Source organism: Triturus cristatus, chromosome 5_2 (genome assembly GCF_964204655.1).
Source record: "Triturus cristatus chromosome 5_2, aTriCri1.1, whole genome shotgun sequence".
In the NCBI taxonomy this organism is placed as follows: domain Eukaryota; kingdom Metazoa; phylum Chordata; class Amphibia; order Caudata; family Salamandridae; genus Triturus; species Triturus cristatus.
In genome coordinates, this window is record NC_140588.1 from 1,123,532,442 (window position 1) to 1,123,553,465 (window position 21,024).

The window sequence follows — 21,024 nt, forward strand, 5'->3', positions numbered from 1 at the left end:
TAGAGTCTGAGATAAAGAGAAAGAAACAGAGAAGAAATCACGGAGATGAGCAGAAAATAATTTCCGACAATTTCCGGTAACATAGAGTAGACACCAGTGGTATGGGAGAGATAAGGCATGTATAGCTTCATCTACCTGGGGAAAGTCAAACTAGAACCCTTATGTTAAATTCATTATAAAGGCAGACTCACCTGGTGCCTCAGGTGTATAATTGAATAGACAGAGGAGAAGATCTAATAATTGCTATTCCGTCAACCTGAAACATAGCCTTTGTACATTGAGCATCGGTAAATGTGCCAAGTCAGAGTTAAACTTGTTTTCTCTAAAACCCACACCAGCATCGAAAGCAGTGTTTTAATGGAGGTGTAGCCTATAGCCGCTTTGACGCTATTGGTGCCAATAGAGCTTTTTGTGTCGGGGTACATGGATATGTATATGGATCTCAACAATACTCTACTGCATCTTGTATGTAAAATCACAAAAGTGGACGGCTCCAACATTGCAGCAGCCGCTAACGTGGTAACGATCGCTTACACCATCACAACCATGTTTAATCAGGTGGACATCACCCCCGGGGATCGACTCCTCACGCAGAGTGATAACATGTATGCCTAAATAGAGAGTATTGTAAATTAAAGTAGCGATGCCTTGATGCTCAGCTTTCAGCGGGTGTCTCTTCTACAAGGATACATATGTGCAGTTTGAAGACAAGGAACTGGACGGTGACAAGAGAAGGATATGGGTCCTGCTACACACTGTTCTTGTTCGATCAGGCTCCTGACATGGAAGAGGGGGACCATTTTAATTTCCTCAATAACAGAACTCTAAAAGCTGAAATACAGTTTAGTCAACACTTGCCTGTGAATGTGAACATTGTCGTATTCTCTGCATTCAACAGCATCATTCAGGTCAACCACGCCCGGCAGATTTTGTTTGACTATCTTTCAAATATTGTGAATTGGACACGGTTCAGATACGGGAGTTTTTAAGCTGTCATAAATATGTTAAGAAATACTTTTTAGGTGTTTTTCCAAGCAACAGGCTACCGGGGGAAATAGTTTTAGAAAGACCCTGCACGCTTGTCTTTATCACAGATCTGCATTACAAGGGTGGAACACATTGGGTGGCCATGTTTATGGATATTGACAAGGTTACTGTGTTTGACAGTTCAACAGCTTAGCAACGATAAAATAGTCATATTCAAGTATGTGAAAAAAGCTGCAGCATGGGTGGAGTATAACAAGATGAGGGTCCAGGATTCGCTAGCCATTACATGCGGGGAAAACTGTATATATATTTTATTAGTAAAACGTCAGAGTATATGACATTTAGAACTTTCTTAAACCTATTTCGAACGACCTTGTTGACAATGACAGTACAGTTGTGAAATATTTAAAAGAAAACTCCAAGGCTACGGTGTGCTCTATTAAAACAGAATACACTGTTTTTCAAAATTGTAAGGTCTTGAAAAACATGCATGTGTGATGGCCCTGTCTAAAATAAAGGCATTTAAAACATGAATTCAGACTCCTCATTTTTATTCTGACACCAACAACCACAATTAAAATGCTTTAAAAGAAGACAGAATCAGGTTGAAAAGTTAAGTGTTTATTTCAATTAGTTTCAGTACAAGTATTACATTGAAAGACTTACTACAGAAATATAAGAAGAAAAAAATCAGGCGTGTACGTTAGGCATTGCATAACTATACACCCAAACATTGGATCGTGTATACAAGTGATCAAACATTAGTTTGTAAGCCAAGCGTGCTGTTTGACCAATGTCTTTTTTCTAGGTCCAGCAGACGTAGCCGGGGTGCTCCAAGAGGGGATAGCTGCAGAATGCTAGAGGCTGCTGGCTAAGGAGGGAAGGCTGACTTCAAACTTTCAAGCATGCATCTGTGGTCACCACCACGCATGAGCATCAAAGGGATGTGGAATTCTGCAGAGGCTCGCTGAATCGGATTCCAGCCTCAAGTAGCATTCTTGTGCAATAGTGGTTTGGGGTGTGTGAGACCTTTGACTAGGTCGTACATGTGGGACTCACCAATCGGGTGCCCTTTCTTGAGGGATTTATCCCTCTCATTCCACAAGGTCAGGTCTTTAGAAGCTACAAATGTACTCAACATTTGTGCTGCCCTCCCGGTACCATTGACTTTTTAACAGGTCATCAACAAAGATATCTGAGGCTGGTGGTGGTGCCTGAGGCGGTTGTTGTTGATGTTGAGACATTACAGGGGTTGGTTGCGGCTGTTGAGAGGCAGGGGCATATAGAGTTAGCTTATTTTTTCGGTATTCCATTGCTTATAATAGATTTAAAAGTTTTTTCGTGAGTTGGAGTAAAGACCCGCTTTGTTGTACGGCTTTAAATCAGCCTGGTTCATAATGTCTTTAATATCAGCATTCAGGTGGAGCGTTTCATTTTTCCTTAAATCCCAAACATTGTCTGTTGTCAGCCCCAGCTGTTCCAACTGTTTTCTAGGCACCCGATTGCTTTACCAGTTTCTTCTTGGAAATGTAGGAAGACTTTATCACTGAGCTTCTTGATAAGGTGACACTTAGATTTTAGGGTGTTTAGGGCTATTTATGCAATGGCAGCCACTAAATCATCCAAAGGCACTCACAGGATGGCCTTTCTTTGGTGGGGGCTAGCTGTAACCAGCATTTTTAGGAGGTCTAAACTACACAGTAGACAGTCAGACATGAACAATACCTTATATTATTATGTCTACATTGTAAATGTTACAAAAAATCTTTAGTGACTCTTTATAGGCTCTGACCTTGGACTTAAGTGCATTAGTGACCAGGAGATCATGGGGGAAATACCAGACCGTAGTCTGTAGTCTTATAGAGGGTTATTTTTTTAAGTTGACCAGCAAGTAGCCGTGGGGTTTTCTCTGTAGCATTGTTAAATGCTTCCATAAAATACTGGGTGTTTCCCGGATACATCTATTTAGCTATGATGGATATCTGCTGTTTGTCATGGGGGTTTTAAATAAAACAAGTAATGAGGCATTGAGAGCTATAGAATGACTGCTCCTACCCTTGTAAAACAACTTCTGCATGATGTAGCATATGCTCAGATTGTGATGGTGTGAATATTAGGTAAAAGCTTTCTTTCGCTCAGGATGATCCTCACCTTCATGCATAAGGTCGTCTACTATCACCATGTTTACAAGGTTCGTAGGTAACAATGCGTCGTTGTTGAGATTATTAGGTATAACTTCTATAAACATGATATGTTGGAACCTTAGGAATAGTTCAGTATACAGACCTTGCCAGCAAGAATAAAGCCACACAATATGGGTAGGGGTTTGCGATAAAACCCTGGGAGCATTTTCTAAGAGCTTCTTTATAAAGTAGCTTTTACCTCAATTTGAGGGACCGGCTAAAACGTATAGTGTGGGGGCCCATGTCTCTAATGTCTTTTGATAACCGTACAGCAGGGTTTTGTAATCTTCTGTCAGGACCCTTTTATCAAACACTACGCGTAAGGTTTTATGTAAGGGCTGTGTTGTAATTTGCCACTTTTTTATTATATGACTTTGCAAGCTAATATAAAACTATTGTTTTTATCATTTTCACTGTCGCCCTATGCAGAGTATTTGTGCACCAGGTCCAACAGACTGTTAAAATTGATTTTGAAGGCGTTGTTAAAATTGAATGTGATGCCTTTGACTTTCAGAATACTTGTTGTGTCGTTTTGTAAGAATAGGTCTTGGGCCCCGATGAGGTGAATTCAACAATATACTCATCCTTATCAAGTTCGCAGGACAAATTGCCTAGATAATCACTTCGCAAAGGGTCTTCATCCTCTACTTTACTCACAAAAATAACTGAGTCAGTATTGTGATACCAACAAAAAAAATAGCTGCCAGACTTTTCCCTTCACTTGAAAGCTCATATACCAAAAATAGGACACTGAGATGGGCAATTGTTGATTTTATAAAGTTATAAACTGATGGTGCTCACCCTTGTCAAGTGCTTCTTTAAATCATCATCCGTTAGATAAATATAATCCACATAGGACAATGCTTGTTCATCCAAATTTTGTAGTAACTCAGTTACTCAGCTGAAAATAATCCTGGGCTGTTCTTATACCCCTGGGGGAGTCGACAAAAGTGCCGTGGGAGCCCAAAGAGGAGAATGGGGTTAAATACATGCTTTCAGGTGCTATATGTTGGCAGTAAAATTCCATTTGAGATATCAAGTGTTTTATATTTTTTACCCACAGTGTTATTTATTAATGTGGCACTGTGTGCATTTTGGACTGCAAATGTCTTTGTGCAAGTGTTTCAATATCTAATCTAAAACTAGACAATATGAGTTGTCCGGTTTTATAACGGGAAACAAAGAATTGTTCATTGGAGAGGTGCAATTTTCAATCCAAAGGGCTCTTATAACAAAGCCACTGTTTTCAACATTTTGGGCCTTCACCAGAGTACGTCTGTGTAGATGTTCAAACTTGGTACCCAACACTCTGTTAAACTTGTGGGGTTTGTAACAACGAGGACAACCATGGTAAAAACACCCGTTGTATTCAACAGCAGTTGCAACACCCTTAATTACTGCATACCCATCTAGGTGATAAAGACCTAAGCGGTAATCACCACCCTGTAATGCATGTTGAATATGGATGTCTTCCTTGGCAGAGACGTACATGAGCGATTGGGTAGATGGGTTTGAATAACGTTTGTTTACTGCTGTAGAGGTACTTAAAAACATGTGTTTATAGATAGACATACACACGGAAGCAAACGTGATGTTTTGAAAAGGGTCTATGCAGTCTATGGATTTTGTCATCTTGGGGGTATTGGGTTTCAAAACCCTTTTCTGCTTAGTCATCTCCTCCACAACATCTCTGAAGATTACAGGCTTTTCGCAAGATCATTACATCAGTGTGACAATAAGCCTTCAGCTCTGTTTGAAAGTGAAACTTATTTTTGTTTTTACCATACCATTGTATAAACCTCTCTCAGCGGGCATCATATCCTCCACACCGTAGCTGTCGGGTGGCAGCATGAGGCCCACATAATTCTGATTATCCCAGGTGTTAAAAAAGGTTTGGGATATAACCTTTACACCCAGGCAAACCAAAGGCTTTTGGTAGTGTACTCCATTTCATGGGGAAAAAATGTAGGGTATCTATGAACCTTATTTGCAACGGCCCAGCCATTAACAGCATTAGTTTGGAACCCTGTGTGATAAGTTCTGCAGCCATATTTTTGCGAATCATATTTAGTAAAATAAAGAAAGAGTCATATGCTTTTGAGTAATAAGCCAACAGGGTATAGCCTTTGAATTTTGGCTGAATGAAAGTGTTGAGGAAATCGTTCACGCATGAATGACTTTCAAACTCTCAGTTGTCATCGGAAGTTAGATGATGAGCGTAAATATAGTTAGGCTGGTGTATAGCTGTCTCTTGTGTACACTCTACATCAAACACTATGTAGTCTTCTGTTTTGGTCTGGGGTCACCCTTTAGCCATGTAACACCTGTGTTTCCAGTCTAAAAAGACACTTTACACCTGGGACATTTCATGCCTTTGCATTTGTGTTCTTTTGCCATGTAGTGCCCACACCCCGCACAATCTGTTTTAAGTATGCACATGACATACCTGTTGTGTATGCTCAAGCAGTTTTGCGAGTGACAAAGCAGATTACAGTTGCGACACTGCACCTACTGGGCAGCGACTACGACACACATGTGCTTTTGACACATCTTAAGTGAATTTCACACTGGTGATATGCCTGAGTAAAGTAGATGCGGAAGCAATGGGTGCACACGTACTTAGCTCCTAAAAAGCCCTCAACATTCTAGATGCCGTAATAGTGATTTTCATGCTGAACATTAACGGTCTTGTTCTTCACACGCTCCCTGGTTGTAAAGTACTTCCAAGAACCGATGTTGTCATTCCAAGACATAATGACAGCATCTGGGGTGCTGCAATCCAACAGTAACCCTATGATGCTGACTGCCAGGCAAGTGTTGGTCGTCCCGTTGTTAAAGGTGAGCAACCAACGTTGTTTCTTTCCAATAATTTTACTGTACAGTACACTCTTTAAAGACCTGGAAATACCACTCTCATGACCTTGTACAATGAGGGTAGTGACTCTGAAGGGGCCATAGGCAGCATTTCACCTTACTCTTTAAAAGACTAGAGAGGTTTTCTAGAAATTGCACAGGGTCAAAAACACAGTGAATGACGGGCTGTCAATGCCCTGCCCCTGGAAGCACAGTTAGAATAAATCATTAGGCCCCACATCGTGTAACAACCTTTCTATAAGCTAAAACCCCATGATCAGAGGACCATGTGCGCACTAGGTTAACAAATCTAAATTCCTCATAATGCTCTGTAGCATTAAATCCCTCTAAAGTATGCCTGTAACTTCTAACGCTTTCTAAAACAAGCATTTGAAATGCAATAGGTCTCGCATTTGCGAGAATTTGAGCTTTTAGCACTGTAAATGACAGTGCCTTTTATTTATGTGTTATGAAAACCTGCAAGCGGTGCATAAACACACACTTTGTACATAGTCATTGCTTACAACAAGCATTGCTGGCAGTAACTGCACCTATTTACTACCATCCTTGCTTCTCCTAAGCAAGGACTATCAGTTTAAAGTGCGTGTTTGTGCACCACTTGCAGGTTTCAAAAAACATAAATTCAGGGCATTGTCATTTACAATGACAATAGCTCAAACTCTCAAATGCGAGACCTAATGCATTGCAAATGCTTGTTCCAACTCTTTCAAGCACGTGTTGTTATTTGACTTGTCTCTACTGCTGTATGACTTCTTTCATCTTATGCAACGTACACATTCAGGTTTTTGTGTTTAAATAGTTAAAAGTGTGATGTAAAGTGTTTTTGATATTTTAACGCTGTCAGGTTTAACTTGGGAGGGATTGTGTGTTAAAGTTGGATAAAAAGTGGTTCTGTATTGGGGACTATTATGGAGATGGGTTTGGTAATGTCCATAAGGCCCTAGATTATGTACTTTGGGCCGGAGTTCGTTCCTTCTTCCAGTTATAGGCTGGGGGCTGTTATTGCGCTGAAAATCAAGAGTGACATTGGCTTTCTTGCAGGCAAGGAAATTGGGTTTCTCTGACCACTGATTTGCCAGTCACTTGCATCAGTAATCAGGGTTCAGTGGCTTTTCAGTCACCTGGGTGGCAATGCACCTGCTGCACCATTGATATTTAAGCCCCTGACCCATGGTGCAGCCCCTCTAGATCTATATTGGGTAGAATTGCTACTTGGTCAGTGTTTTACTGGCGTGGCCTCTATTTATTTGTACGTGGAAGTACAAAAACAGAATTGGCAAAAGCAGTGAAAGCTGGTATTTTCCAATTTTGAAATCACCTAAAAAAAAGCATGTTTGAGCTATGTAAATATTTTAAATGATTTGAACAAAAAAAAAAAAAAAAAAAAAAAGGGATAACTGCCATGCTGCAAATATTTTTTTAAAATGTACACATTTTTATCCACTGACCAGGTCTTCGCCCTTCCAGAATAGTAATAGGTAAACACATGGCCTGAATCTTTCCTGAGAACGGTGACAACCTTAACGGGTTTATTTGGTAGGGTTGGCGGTCCCTCTATTTTTAAGTTGGCAGCAGCTAATGTGCTGGTTTTTCTTCTGCCTTCCCCTCACACCCTTACAAGCTCCCATTTAGCTAGGCTAAATGCTGCATTTTCTCCTCTCGTTCACCTCAATCTCGGAATGGCTGTAAAGAGGGGTTCAACTTGGCTCCCGGTTTGATCCCTTTTTCCTGTGGATTATGGATTGTTATTGAGATATTCCAGAAGCTCTTGACGAGTTGGGCAGGCACCCCCCCCCCCTCCGTAGCTCTTTGTTTTGATGGGGGTGCAGCCCTGCTCTGGGAACCCTAAGCTGTCTGCAGCGGCAGAGCTGGTTTACTACTTTCTACTCCGAATAACATGTCAATCACTCGGTTCCTCCCCCCGCACCTTCCTGTTGGCTGGCTGTGGAATTCCACTTTTATATCTGTCTGGACCGCGGGATTTGTTGTGCCAGCCTGTCTGTCAGCAGGAGCATCCCACAAAGATGCAGTAGTGTAGTAGTACCAGCAGCTGCAGAGGTGCTGCATGCACAAAACACTTTTTTCAGGACCTTTAAAGAATGTTAATGCTGCAGACCTGCCATGGGTTCTAAGTCCTCCCTGTGATAAAGTAGAGCTACTTGCAATTATTTCAGCCAAGAATGGAGAAGGCGACCCTGCCGTGAGCCTCAGCCCTGCCCCTTTGTAGACCACACCACACCGCACGCAGATATGGCATGTTTAATTACACATATCTGCAGTAAAGCAGGAGAGACTTAGTGCTACGCACACACGTGGCGTGGTTGCTCCCCACAGAGAAGACCCGTTTAACAGTGCTCATTTTTGCATATTTTATATATGTTTATTGCATGATAGCTGACTCTCCAACCTATATTCAACCCCTCCTTCGTCGGAATAAATGTAGAAAAACATAACACTGAAACCCCAAAACAGCAGTCCGCCACCATTGTTGGATTGCACCGCCGATGGCGCACTGCATCTTATGCGTAACACCCCACCTTCCCTCTGGCATAGCCCTGCACCGTAGCCACCCCATTTTCGCACTGCATTACCCACCCTCTCAAAGAAGCATTTCTACACCCTAGTCTATGTTTGCAAAGGTCAGCGGCTGTGCCGGGTGCTTTTGACCCCTCTCCTTTCACCAGACTGTTCATTTATTTTGTCGTGTTCATGGCTGCAATGAGTCCGTTACAGTTTGAGACAAGCTCAAAAACGGATGGAAAATGCTAGCACACTGTAGTGTTGGACGGCCTCTTGCTATAAAAACAAGCGCAGCCAAAGCGGGCGGCGCTGACAATGTAAAGAAAAGAGTGCTTACTGTCTTTTAAAGGACATCGTGTAAAGCCTCTAGTAAAAGATCCAGTGCACGTGGGCGGGGAAAAAAGTGGACAGGGTGGAAAGCAGGAGGGCCTAAAAAGCCTCCTGGCCAATCACAACACCCCATTTAGCATAATTAGTGACGCAAAATGACGCGCACCAATGGAAAACAAGGGTGGAGCAGAAAGCTAGCTTCTAAAATGCCATTGATTCCAAGAAGCTCTTGCATGGCGAGGTCAGCGCATGTGCGCTCCTAACGCCAGGCAAGACCTAAAACGCGGGCTCTGAATCCGCAGCTTGAGGAATTGTGTTTGTTGGTGAGCTCTCAGGTGAATCATTTTAGGGGGTCTGGCTTAGGTTGTGCGTGGGTGTATTTTTAAACCGCTGTGTAGGGCATTTCTGGCTTTCTTTAATTTACTTATGTAATTTACTTATTATCTGGGGAGAGGGTGTGGCCTAATGACATAAGCAGTCATCCTAGGAGCTAGGGAACTCAGGTTTGTGTCTTGGCAGGGACGCTCAACATCCTGTGATTCTGGGCAAATCACTTAATCTTCCTATGCCTAACAAAAATGAATGTGTCCATCCGTAACACAACTGGCGGGCATGTAAAGCGCTCTGATACCTTCGGGTTTAGTGCGCTATATAAAACTAATAAAAAAAGACTGCGCTGCTTAGCGCTATTATTCCACTATTGTTTCTTACAGGAACACTCATTTTTACGCAAAGTCCCACAACCTATCTGAACGGTCTGGGTTGCGTTTGTGAGCGCCGTACTCGCAGCTTCCCCTGTTACAGCCCCTCCAGCCGACCCTTCTGTGTGTTCATGGTGTTGGAGTCTCTCTGCTTTACCCCTTGAGCTCATCAAACATCTGGAACTCAGGAGGTTCTCTCCTACAATTATGTTTTGCTCTCTATTAGGGGCTAATTTATACGTTTCTGTCAAGATGGTTGAACTTCTAGACCGTGCTTTTTTTTCTTGAGGCCACGTAAGAATTGAAGGGCTTTAGTCAGTATATCGTGGACCTTCTTTTTTTTTATTTTGAACTATTTCCAGTTTTATTAACGTCTCCATTTCTCCCTGCCTTGCCAGTCCTTGAAATGAACATCAGCTAAGAGTTTATATTCATGATGAGCACTTTTAACCATGGACTAGGCACAGTGCTATCTGACTCATTTACTTGGAGGGAGGACACACCAGGAGCATTCAGTAACTGAAGACCCATGTTGGCACCATTTGTGGGAGAAGAATGAGCTATAGTCTGGGCTAAGACGTTTACACTATTTAGTTGGAGTCAGCAATATGGTAAAAAGATCCACACGTAATTAGATATGGTGATGGAACATAAAACTGTAAACAGTTATTTATTTATTCAGTGTTTTGTATAGCGCGAACTTGACCCCATAGGGTATCAGAGCGCTTCATAGATCATGACAAGGCAAATTATCCAGTAAAAAGTTCTGTATAGCATTAAATATATTCCAATCCAGTTTAAAGTTGACATCTCTATTTCTTTTGATAACTGTTATAGAACGTTCGCATGCTGTAATACTAGAGGGACCATGTCCCGAAGGGACGCAAGAGCCCTGTAATGGACAAACGACATTAGCTCTAAAACTCTTGTGTCCTTGAGCGAGAGTATGTGGGCGAGCCATGTGTGGATGCCCTGTAATGTTTACGGTAGGAATTTACTCATTAAGAAGATCTTGGTTTCTTTCATGAATCTTGCGTGGTTGAGTAGCCTTCTGATGTCTGGCGTAGCGAATTCCATATTCTCGGTGCGGCACCTGAGAACACTGTTGTACTTTTTTTTTGCGGAAAATCTGTGGTTTCAGCACTAGGTCTCTGGCGCTCCTTGATGGACTGTTTCCCCCAGAAATCACCAGTTTCTGTGCTAGGTATCTTGGTGACTTGAAGCATAGAGCTTTGCACGCCCGTTTGAGCTGAATCCTGGCTTCATAAGGTAGCCAGTTCAGTGGTTTCAGGTGAGGAGAGATGTGGTCGAATTTTTTAGAACCTGTTATGAGCCTTGTTGCTGCGTTGAGGCAGGCTTTAAGGGGTGCTGTTGCAATTTTGGGGAGTCCAGAAAGTGTTGTGCATCCGTATTCAATCCTCGAGATTACTAATGCTTGAACTGCCATTTTGAGGTCCACCGTTTCGATGAAAGGTTTCAATTTCTTAATGTAGCTCAGGTGAAATCTTGCATTTTTCGCCAGAGTGTTAATGTGTGACTGCATGTTTAGGCTTTGGTCTAGCGTTATTCCTCAAGATTTGGTGAAATCTACAGTGATCAGGGTGCAATTGAGTGCAGTGATCAAATTGGTCCATTCCTTCATAATGGGCGGACTTTTGGCGGGGAGATTAGGAGGAATTCTGGGTATTTTGCGTTTAGTTTAAGCTGAATGATAGTTAGCCATTGCATCGTCGCTCGTAGAGCCTTGTTCATTGTTCTGATCTCCTCTAAGGAGGATATCTTAATGTAGATCTGAGTGTCATCGGCGTACATGTGGAAAAGGATGTTGGCACGGTGGAGTATGTCCGTTACTGGTTCTACGTATACGTTGAATAGTGACGGGGAGAGGGTTGATCCTTGTGGAACCCCTATCTGGATGGGGTATGATGTTGACAGGTTCTTATTCACCAGAAATCTTTCTGATCTGTTCTTTAGGTAGGATTTGAACCATTCAAGAACGTTCCCGGAAATAACTCTTGATTTCTCATTGCTGATAGGAAGAGCTAACTAGAAATGTGTTTGATCTTCAGTTTGTCTTTGAGCTAGAAAGGATTTGTATTATTAATACATTTCCCCCCGAACAGAATATTCAAATTTTTGTGCTCTATATTAACAGTGCAGAATCACCAGGAGGGAGGCTTAGGCTCCGCCCACATGTTGGCAGCCAGGAGTACATGTTCTGATTGGGCAGAAGTTCTGTGCCTCCACAAAAGGTGCTTGCCCTCCACACAGCTGTGATCGTTTTGTTTATGTGTCCAGCTGTTGGAGCATGAACTTTCAGGGGCACACAGATACTGTAATGCTATTAAAGTGTCTTAGACAGCCAGATTTGTTTTTTCTCTGGCAGCAGCACAGATTGAATGAGGGCAGTCATTAACCTACATGGATGTTTAGGCATGGCTTTACAGTGAAACTCTCACCTGACCTTTTAACCTAAACCAATATTATCCTACAGTTTGTTAATTCCACACAAATGCATCTTCCCATGCTATTTAAATTTCCATTCTATTTATTCATAATACTCACATTATCATACAACATTCCTTTAAAGCCAGACTGATTTGCATTGACAATGCTTGTTTTTCCCTGTGATTTCTCTCATAGGGATTCGCAGTAGGGCTGGTGCATGCCCAGCTGGGTCTGTGGGTGCAGTCTGCACATCAATCCAAGATAGCGGATGCAACATTCAGACCACTCATTCGTACCGGACTCTTTGCTGCACTCACCTCCCAGATAGTATCCAGATAAAGCGAAGAGAATCACAACGAAGGCAAGGATTGTGTACTGAGCCATGGCGAGGCAGGAGATGAACCTGTTGTAAAAAAGAGAAAAAAGAGTTAACATGATTCTACAATTAGAGATTCAGGACTCAGAAGAACAGTCTTGTACATTGCAACCTTGATCTTAGAACCTCCTATGACCCTGTGACTTTTATCACCGCGCAAACAGCTGTCGCCAGACAATTCTGTGAGAATCACCAAGAAAGGCGCTTTGGTTCCACCCATGCTAGTATTCAGGAATACAGGATGTGTTTGGACAGAAGCTGCGTTCTTCCTCCGAAAGAGTGCTTGTAATGTTCTCGGTATCGCACACCTCATGTCGCTCTTTCTTCTTCCACCCTTCAAATTAGCCCGTCATTACTGCCTTTAAAACGTTTTGCACAATGAACAAAAATAGATTGTAGGTATTCCTATGTTAACTTATAAATTAGTTGCAAATAAATATTTACTTTTGAAGTGAAAAGTAAGCTTTCCTTTTTTTATTTTTTGCATTTAAGATACAAAAAAAAACCCGAACAACTCCCTCTTACTTTTTTAGGTCTCGCCTGACCCAGCGCATGCGCTGGTCTGGCGAGACATTTTGTGAGGGCTCCAAAAAGTGCTACCAGGCCAGCCTAGAACTACAGTGCATGTGCGTGGGCACGCGCATCGCGCTTTACCGCGATTACTTTCACTTTTGCGGCCGCATGTTCTCCGTGAGGCTTCAATAGATTGCAGCAGTTAAAACAAGCATTGGCATAGCCAATAGGTCTCGCTTTTGGGACCTTATAAGTGTTTAGTTATGCAACTGTTGCATGGCTAAACACTTTTAAAGTCCCAAGGGCGAGACCTATTGGCTATGCCAAGACTTGTTTTTTTTAATAATTGTGGAGACAAATGCTGCATTTCCAGAGGCACTTCTCCCACCATAGTAGTGATGAAGAGGATCGGAGCCCAAAACACTTCCTGTTTTCTTGGTCTGCTCATCAGCACCTCAATATGGACCTTGGATCCCATAAAGCCCTTTTTAGGTAAGCTTTGGGTCTCTCGGGGTATGGGGTTCCAGGCTTCCCCTTTTTAGGTCTCGCCTGACCCAGCGCATGCGTTGGTCTGGCGAGACATTTAGTAGGTGGGTTTAGAAAGTGCTACCCACCCTTTTGTGCTGGCGACAAGCTACAGTGCACGATGGTGTGCATGCGCACAGCTGCTCCCCGCATTCCCCCCTCCCTTCTCGCCCAGCCATCTCCTTCACCAGTCTTCAGCACCATACCCCTCCCCCCGCTGCTGCGCGCGCATCCCTAGCGTGCGTCATCGCAATCACTTTCGCTTTTAGAGTGATCGCGATGAGAGATTGTCAGTGTGAGACGTCACGCCAGCACACAACACACAGAAAGAGGCTTTGTGGCAGCCCCCTTACCCATTGGTGCCTCAGCCCTTCTCTTTCAAAAGTGAACAGATTTTACATGACTTTTCTCCTGGACAGAGCTCAGCCATTCAGCTAAGAGCTCAATATTTCAATGTCGCTTCTCCATTCTCAACAAGGCACTTTCTGATTGGCAGTAGCCACGTGCCCTCATTCACAAAGCTGTCCTGCTGCATTAGTCGAAACCTGCGTTTTTGCACCGGCAGCTATTAGTTCCAGCATTGCATGGTCTAGTCAAAGAATGGCTGTAGAGGCTTCTCCTACTAGTCATATTGCTAAATCTTTGTTGTCTGAATTTTTGTAAAAATGTACTGATGCCCCACTTCTGTTTTTGCATACGATGCCCCTCGCACGCTTCCTTCTTACATGGAATACCTCTTGTACCCGGTTTAATACTAATCATTATGGTTTTGTGACCATCTGTTTTTCGCTTTAAGATGTTTCGGTCATCCTTTTAATCCTCTGTTGACGGAAAGAGTGAGTTGTTTAATAAAGAACTGGCACCCCTGCACACACTGGCAAGCCCAAAGCTTCTTAGTTTTGCCAATTTACAGAGCCTATGTCTCACAAGCTTTTTCTACACATTAAACACTGGTTGGCACTGTAGTGCCAATAAACCCTAGCTGCCAACAAGTTGGAGAATTCTTCTAAGGCTTCACAGCAGCTAGTGATATTTCAAACAGTTTATTCTTTTGAAGCCTTCTAAATACAGGCTTCTGTTTTTTTATGCAGGTTTGAGTTTTGTCACAAGGTTAACAAGCATTGGCATAGCCAATAGGTCTCGCATTTGGGACCTTATAAGTATTTAGCCATGCAACAGTTGCATACCTAAATACTTATAAGGTCCCAAAAGTGAGACCTATTGGCTATGCCAATGCTTGTTACTCCTAGTACGTAGGGTGCTGTGTATGCATAGCATCAGGAGTATAGGGGTTAATTTCTCCCTGCCACCAACGCTTCTATTCTCTATTAATAAAAGGTGGGACCTTTCTTATGTGTGAGATCTGTAAGCGTTCGCCCCTTTATTTTTTAGTTTTTGGCGGGGCTGATGCCTTACTCAGACCAATCACAATGTGTGACTATGATCTGTGCTGCTGGACACTTGGGCCCAGCTCGGTGGCCCTCATACAGTCACGTCTCCAGCCACGAGCATTTCTGTTGTCCCCAGCACGGCAGCCACATAGCCGGGGCACAAGTCAGAGGTACACACGGGTGGACGGCATCCACCCAGTATTTTTGCAGTGTGGACGCCGTCTACCCTGCCAACAAGTTGGGCCCCACAGAAAAATGTATAGACACCGGACACGTTCAGGAGCGCCTGCACGTTGTCTGCTTTCACAGCTGGGCGATAACAAAGGCTACATCTGAGGGGTCATCAGGCCTCCTTTTGTCCCAGTCTCCTGGCTGGGAGCAATCAGGAGCCTCACACCTGGTGCAAACGCAGCAGAGGGGAAACAAAGGCTCCCACCTTGTTAGCCCTTCGCGCATACTTGGGATGCAGCTTTTCACTTTCTTCAGTCCCTGTTTAGGAGATATGCCTGTGCTGTGAGAATGTCAGATGTGGTGGTCTCTCCCAGTATTTACACAAAATAAATTGCATTTAGATAGCACTTACTTGAAATAATTTTAAGAACACTATTTTTTCTTGTATAGCGCAACTCATACTAGTGCAGGGTGTCAGAGCACTTTACATCACACCTACATATTACATATGCAATAAATAATAAGTTTGTAAATCAATGTACAGGGTGTGTTACATAAAACAGCGAGGTTTGCAAGGTGTGGAAGTGCCTCATCATCTTTCATAGCTCACTGTGCTATATTAGAAGGATCACAATGCAACTGCAAGTAACATAAGGATCTCTGTGTTCAAAACAGTAACCCACTCACCTATCTACATAACATAAAATCTGTAATTTGCCTGTTACATGATGTGCTTTGCAGGAGAAATATGAACCCTCTATGATACTTTCAGTCAAAACAAAGGCTCGACAAAACACAGATCTTCCCAGCAAGTGCATTAACCTCCAGAGCTATTTTACCATTATTATTCACTCAGGTTTACTGGGAACACACAGAACTCTGCAGCAGGTGCCTTAACTCCAAAAGATATTTTAAAATACTGTCTTTGCAACCAATTAAGCACAACAGATTTACTGTTAGTTTTCACCTTGTTGCCACTATCTTTGTGACAGACTTAAAAACAAATGTATAAACTAAGGCCCAGATTTTGAGTCAGGGTTGAGTAACTTTTCTGGCACAACCCTAACATAAATCTATTTTAGGTTTTACAGTACCACACAGATCCTGTTTGTGTGGGTGTGTAAAAAAAAATCAAACACAAAAAATAATCACCACAAGGCAGCACATTGCCCTGCCTTGAGTTACCTTACGTCAGGTAGTCATTACAGGGGTGGTCCTTGGGCATTCCTGTGCATCCACCCATATATTTTGGTGCAAACCGATATTTACAAAGACTTGTAAACATAGGTTAGCACCAAACTAGTGAGTCTAACCAAGGCTGGTGTAACAAGGAGAAATATATCCATTTCTCCTTGTTATTTCCTCTTTGCATAGATGCATTCTTCAGCACACATACAAAGTGGAGATAACCTCATGGAATAGATTTTGTGTGGCTCTTCGGGATAACAAATACGCAAGACAGCCCATTGCACTACCTTGTGTTACCGTACATCCAATAATTTTTACATTGGTGGTGCATTGGCATTCCCGTACATCTACCCGTGTATTTTGTGTACAAATAATATACGCAGTGTTCTAAAGGCAGGCACACTAGCTTTCCTTAAATCAGCTCTCGAGTTCCAATTCTCTGTAAAAGAATTTAAGTTTTTCCCTTTTTTATGTGAGGTGGCTTTCCATGAAGGCCCCGCTAGTGAGTTTAAGTCTTAGAAGACACATAATGGCTTTGAGAAAGTCAAAGTGCCGCTGCACTGTCGTGTGTCAGTCAGAGCAAGCCCAGTATTGGCGGCCCAATATTCAGTCTTACCCGCTTTCACTGGCGTGGGGGGTTGGAGTGCCCTGACTCGTGTCTGCAGCCCGGTGGCGAGCAAAAGACTGGATGCTACGGTAGAGGCTGCAGGGGTCCACATGCTCCTCGATGAGGTAAGCCTCCCTGAATCCGGTGGCAGGTCTGGGGTCCTCATGGATTCTTGGATAGTTGAATCATTGCTCTTACTCTGGCTCCTCCTTCAAAAGCTGCTGCTGCTCCATGGCGACCTCTCTCCCACTTCACCACAGCCGCCCTCCTGGCATAAGGGTTTTATGACAGCAGACACAGGATAACAGCCCCTCAGGTCACAGCATTGCACAGTGCGATGGCCTTCCTCGAGAGAGCATTGCACATGGACGACAGCCGTCAATCATCACCATGGCCCACACCTGGCATACGGAGGTCATGGGCAATTCAGCTAATAGACATCTCTTTATTTCTTCAATTTTGATCAAAGGTCAATGTTTTGTCTTTAACTGTTGGTGCCTGAGATTAGAGTGTGGCTGGCAGGTAGAAGCCACATGTATTACATATGTGGTTTGGATTCTTTTTACTATATTCCAAGAAGGAGTGAGTGAGAAGGGACACAGTGTTTGCTCCCCTTCCCAAACACCGAACCATAGAAAAACAGGAACAAAGCCCTACCGTCCTTAGCCTCTCTCCATACCAGGCCAAAGTATCACCCTATGGTATTAAAAGGGCTCTTAACCACTGGGATTCCAAGTGACGTGCTCCATCACAGAGGCCTCGTCCAGATAGCTAATGTATCTGGGTGGACTCAACCTTGGTTGCCAAGGAAGGTCTTTGGTTATTGGGTAGGATCCTAGAGTTAAAATAGTCTACAGTGTCCTGAGGGTTAGTTTGATTTTCTCATAGAGTTAAAAATAGGTGGGGATACACTAAGGAAACTAGTACCCTCTGTAACCCTGGGTCCGCATGTTTCACCCATCACACCAATGCCTCACCGGGCTAGTTGGCTTTCATCAGCACTTCACAAGGATCCCCGTTAGTATCCTATTTGTTTGCATTCAAATGTGGAATGTCCGATCACCCTTCCCATTCATGCCAAACATACGGACCCATGTGGTCGCTATGTTCGCATTTCTTAAGAAGAGTCTTATTTAGAGCTTCAGGAGGACCTTGCAGTCAAACTTTCATCAAACGTCTCTTCCTGGCCGTGAACCTATTTGGTTCCTCCTTTCCCCACATCCTAGACTTTTATTATACATGGTCCAACATTACAGCCTATTAAATCAAACAATAGAGAGATTTTTCTAGGAGCACAGAATTGGGAAGTCGGGATTAATCCCAGGTTTTCTGCTTTCACATCGTTCATTTCAGCAATTAGATGGACATAACTTTATTCCTCCTATTTCTCCTGTTTTACATCAAAGGGGAATCCTTTGTCTTCAATTCTTGGCACGTGAGGTTAGAGCGTGGGTGGCAGACAAATGCTGCAACTGTGCCCTTTTCACTTCAAACAAGGACTGCCTTGCATACACCTGCTTGCTCCTCCATGACCCAAACATTTCAGTTTTGTGCAGAAGTATCTAAATCTGTCACACCACAACAATATCATTTCCAAACATTTGACATGTTGTGCTTTATTTTCCAGTATCAATCACCAAGTGTGAAGAGCTTTCCTTAAAAGGAAGACAAGTTGCATTTTTGTAACTCTGCATATTCGAGAGCCCTGGATATGGCTGTATTAAATTTTGCCAAGTTGTTGCCCTGCCGAGGTATGGGTGGTTTATTTTTATGCAATTCTCACACCTACCTACTGCAGCGATATTGCAAGTTTGCAAAAACTGTATTAAAAAACAACACAGTTTAGTTTTGTTGTTATGATGCTCTTAGGTTTGGGAGACTGATGTAATTCAGAGTTATGCTATCTATAAAATGAACGATCGTGTGTGCTTCCCTAGTGCTGGCTCCTTCAGGATGAGGTTACAGTGAACAGGTGAGCCCACAAGTCAGTGATACTGTAAACCAGTAGGTAAGTAAGCCACCTCGGGTGCACCCTGTTGGCAGTGTAACATGTCTAGAATATGCAGCGGTCTTATTAGCGAGCATAGTCTGGTGATAGTTTGGTGTGTCTATCACTGTTCCTACATTTCTCCTCTTGGGTAGTTTACACATATTTCCTCAGAAAGGCCAATATTTTATATAAAGTGCCAGTTGGGACTGGAATTAAATGTGCCTTTTTCTTGTCACCATCTCCTCATCCTTGGATACTGTGCGACTTACACTTACTTTGATGTGGCGTTGATACCACTAACTTTGAAATGTGTGGTCCATTCTTTTTGCGTGCAGTCTGGTGTTACTGGTCCAGGGTGAGCTGGTACATGTGAGAGTGGTTTAGATATAGTTATGGCAACAATAAGAACATGAGAGATGTCTGCTGCTAAATATTGAGGTGGCATTTGGGTGGGGGGGGGCAGTGTGTAATTTGTAAGAGCATAAAATGCAGAGCCCCAAACATTTTCTTAGGGTCCTATTGCTGAATGCCAAGGTTGCCATCACCTCTTTCTTTCACGTCCCTAAAATTGCATATTCTTGCACATTGTTTTTCCATCCCCTTTTCTGCCTTCATCATTGTATTCTTATCTCTCTCCTTTCTGTATTTCTCTCTTGCTTTGGGTCATGGTCTGTTGGTAAAAATGCCTCAATCTTCTAAAATGAGTGCAGGTGGGTAAGGCTGAGAAAGAATACTTTGCGTAGGAGAGTAGTCTCACATCCGGAGGGCGCAGGCAGCTAAAGCAATCACATCTACACGGAAATGTGCTGCATATGGAATATTATGCCTGGTTGAATAGGCTGGCAGTAGAGTTCGTTTTTTCAATCCTTGGGTAAAGGAAGCTTTATGTTGACAAAAGCCAACATTGTTTAATGTGTAGCTTACAAAAGTGTGAATCTTCTGCCTAAATCGGGTGGGTTTGCTGGTATACTTGAAATGCGCTCAAATGTACTCATGATAGATGTGAGAAGCTGGCCTGGTATATGATGTCCACTAATGTCAGTGGGCACCTTGCACCAGTCCAGACAACCCTTATGGTGATTTAAGAGGTCTCAGATAACCTTAGAAAGCTATCCAAGTAGTAGCTGTGAAGAGCAACCTTCAGGCTTAGTCTTGAAGGAATGTAAAGCAGATTGTTTTACCAGAATACAATCTCATACTATAGATTGAATGAAAAGGAAACACAAAGTTTTTTTTTTTTAAATATGTATTTATTATATAACACCATCTAGTACGTTACAATTTCTCCCACATGGAGATAGACACAAAGCACACAATACTTTAGCAGAGAAATCACAGTAAATAGCACTGATACACGGTGGGCCCCAGGGGGGACCATACCATATACTAAGAAAGTGGCATAAGAACCACGACTCAAGCCAGAACAACGTTGAGAGGTTGTAGAATTACTGGGGACCCAAGGAACCACCCAAGGTAAGTAGTTCGGAACCCCACTGAGGACGCGTGCAGTACAACTCTACGTGTAAGTGGCAGGTGGATTTTTAAAGCTTAAGGACCCTTCCCAGTGGACCCTGAAGAAACCCCATGGAAGAAAGAAGATTGGAGAGCCACCCTACCCATGGACACCATAGTACTCACCTACCCCAAACCAGGGTAGCCGGGTGCATAGGTGTCAAGCGGTGCCGGAAACCGCCATCAAAACCAATGGAGGACTTCAGGAAAGTGCTGCGGCTGGAAGAAGAGAAAATGTCTGGAGGAACCTAAATGTGGATTCTTGATGGAGAGTACCTGAAAGCAGAGGAGACTGGATCACTTGAGAGTGACCAGGGGCTTGGTAGACGAATGCCCACCGATGTCAGGTGCTTTAGGATAGATGTCGATGACCTTGACTCTGCAGCTGCGGGGACCAGGCAATGCTGAGGATGACCCGGAGCCGTAAACGAGCTGTCCCATGAAGGATGACGAGTGCTGAGGGGCCGGTGTTTGGCGGGAGAACCAACAAGCCTTGGCAAATGCAACCCATGCAGGAAGTCAAGAAGGTGCATGGTTGGGACCAGCAAGGTCCAGGAGACTCACCACAAACAGGGGAGTCAGGGCAGGCCTCGAGCAACCAGGAGAACCCAAGGACAACAAAAGTGACCCTCAAACTGACCCAAAGGCCAGAGGCACAGAAGTCACGAGAGGGCCTCAATCAGTTTGCCAAAAGATGCAAGCCACGAT

The 21,024-nt window shown here is 43.3% G+C and overlaps 1 protein-coding gene across 1 annotated transcript in view; it reads right to left on the bottom strand.

The window, feature by feature from the left end:
- Window positions 1-21,024, bottom strand: part of LOC146829872 (uncharacterized) — a 674,792-nt gene that overhangs the window by 604,394 nt on the left and 49,374 nt on the right. Inside the window, exon 2 of the mRNA XM_085608537.1 lies at window positions 12,361-12,446. Coding sequence (XP_085464663.1) covers window positions 12,361-12,427 — 67 coding nt within the window. The 5' untranslated portion in view covers window positions 12,428-12,446. The remainder of the gene's footprint in view (window positions 1-12,360; window positions 12,447-21,024) is intronic.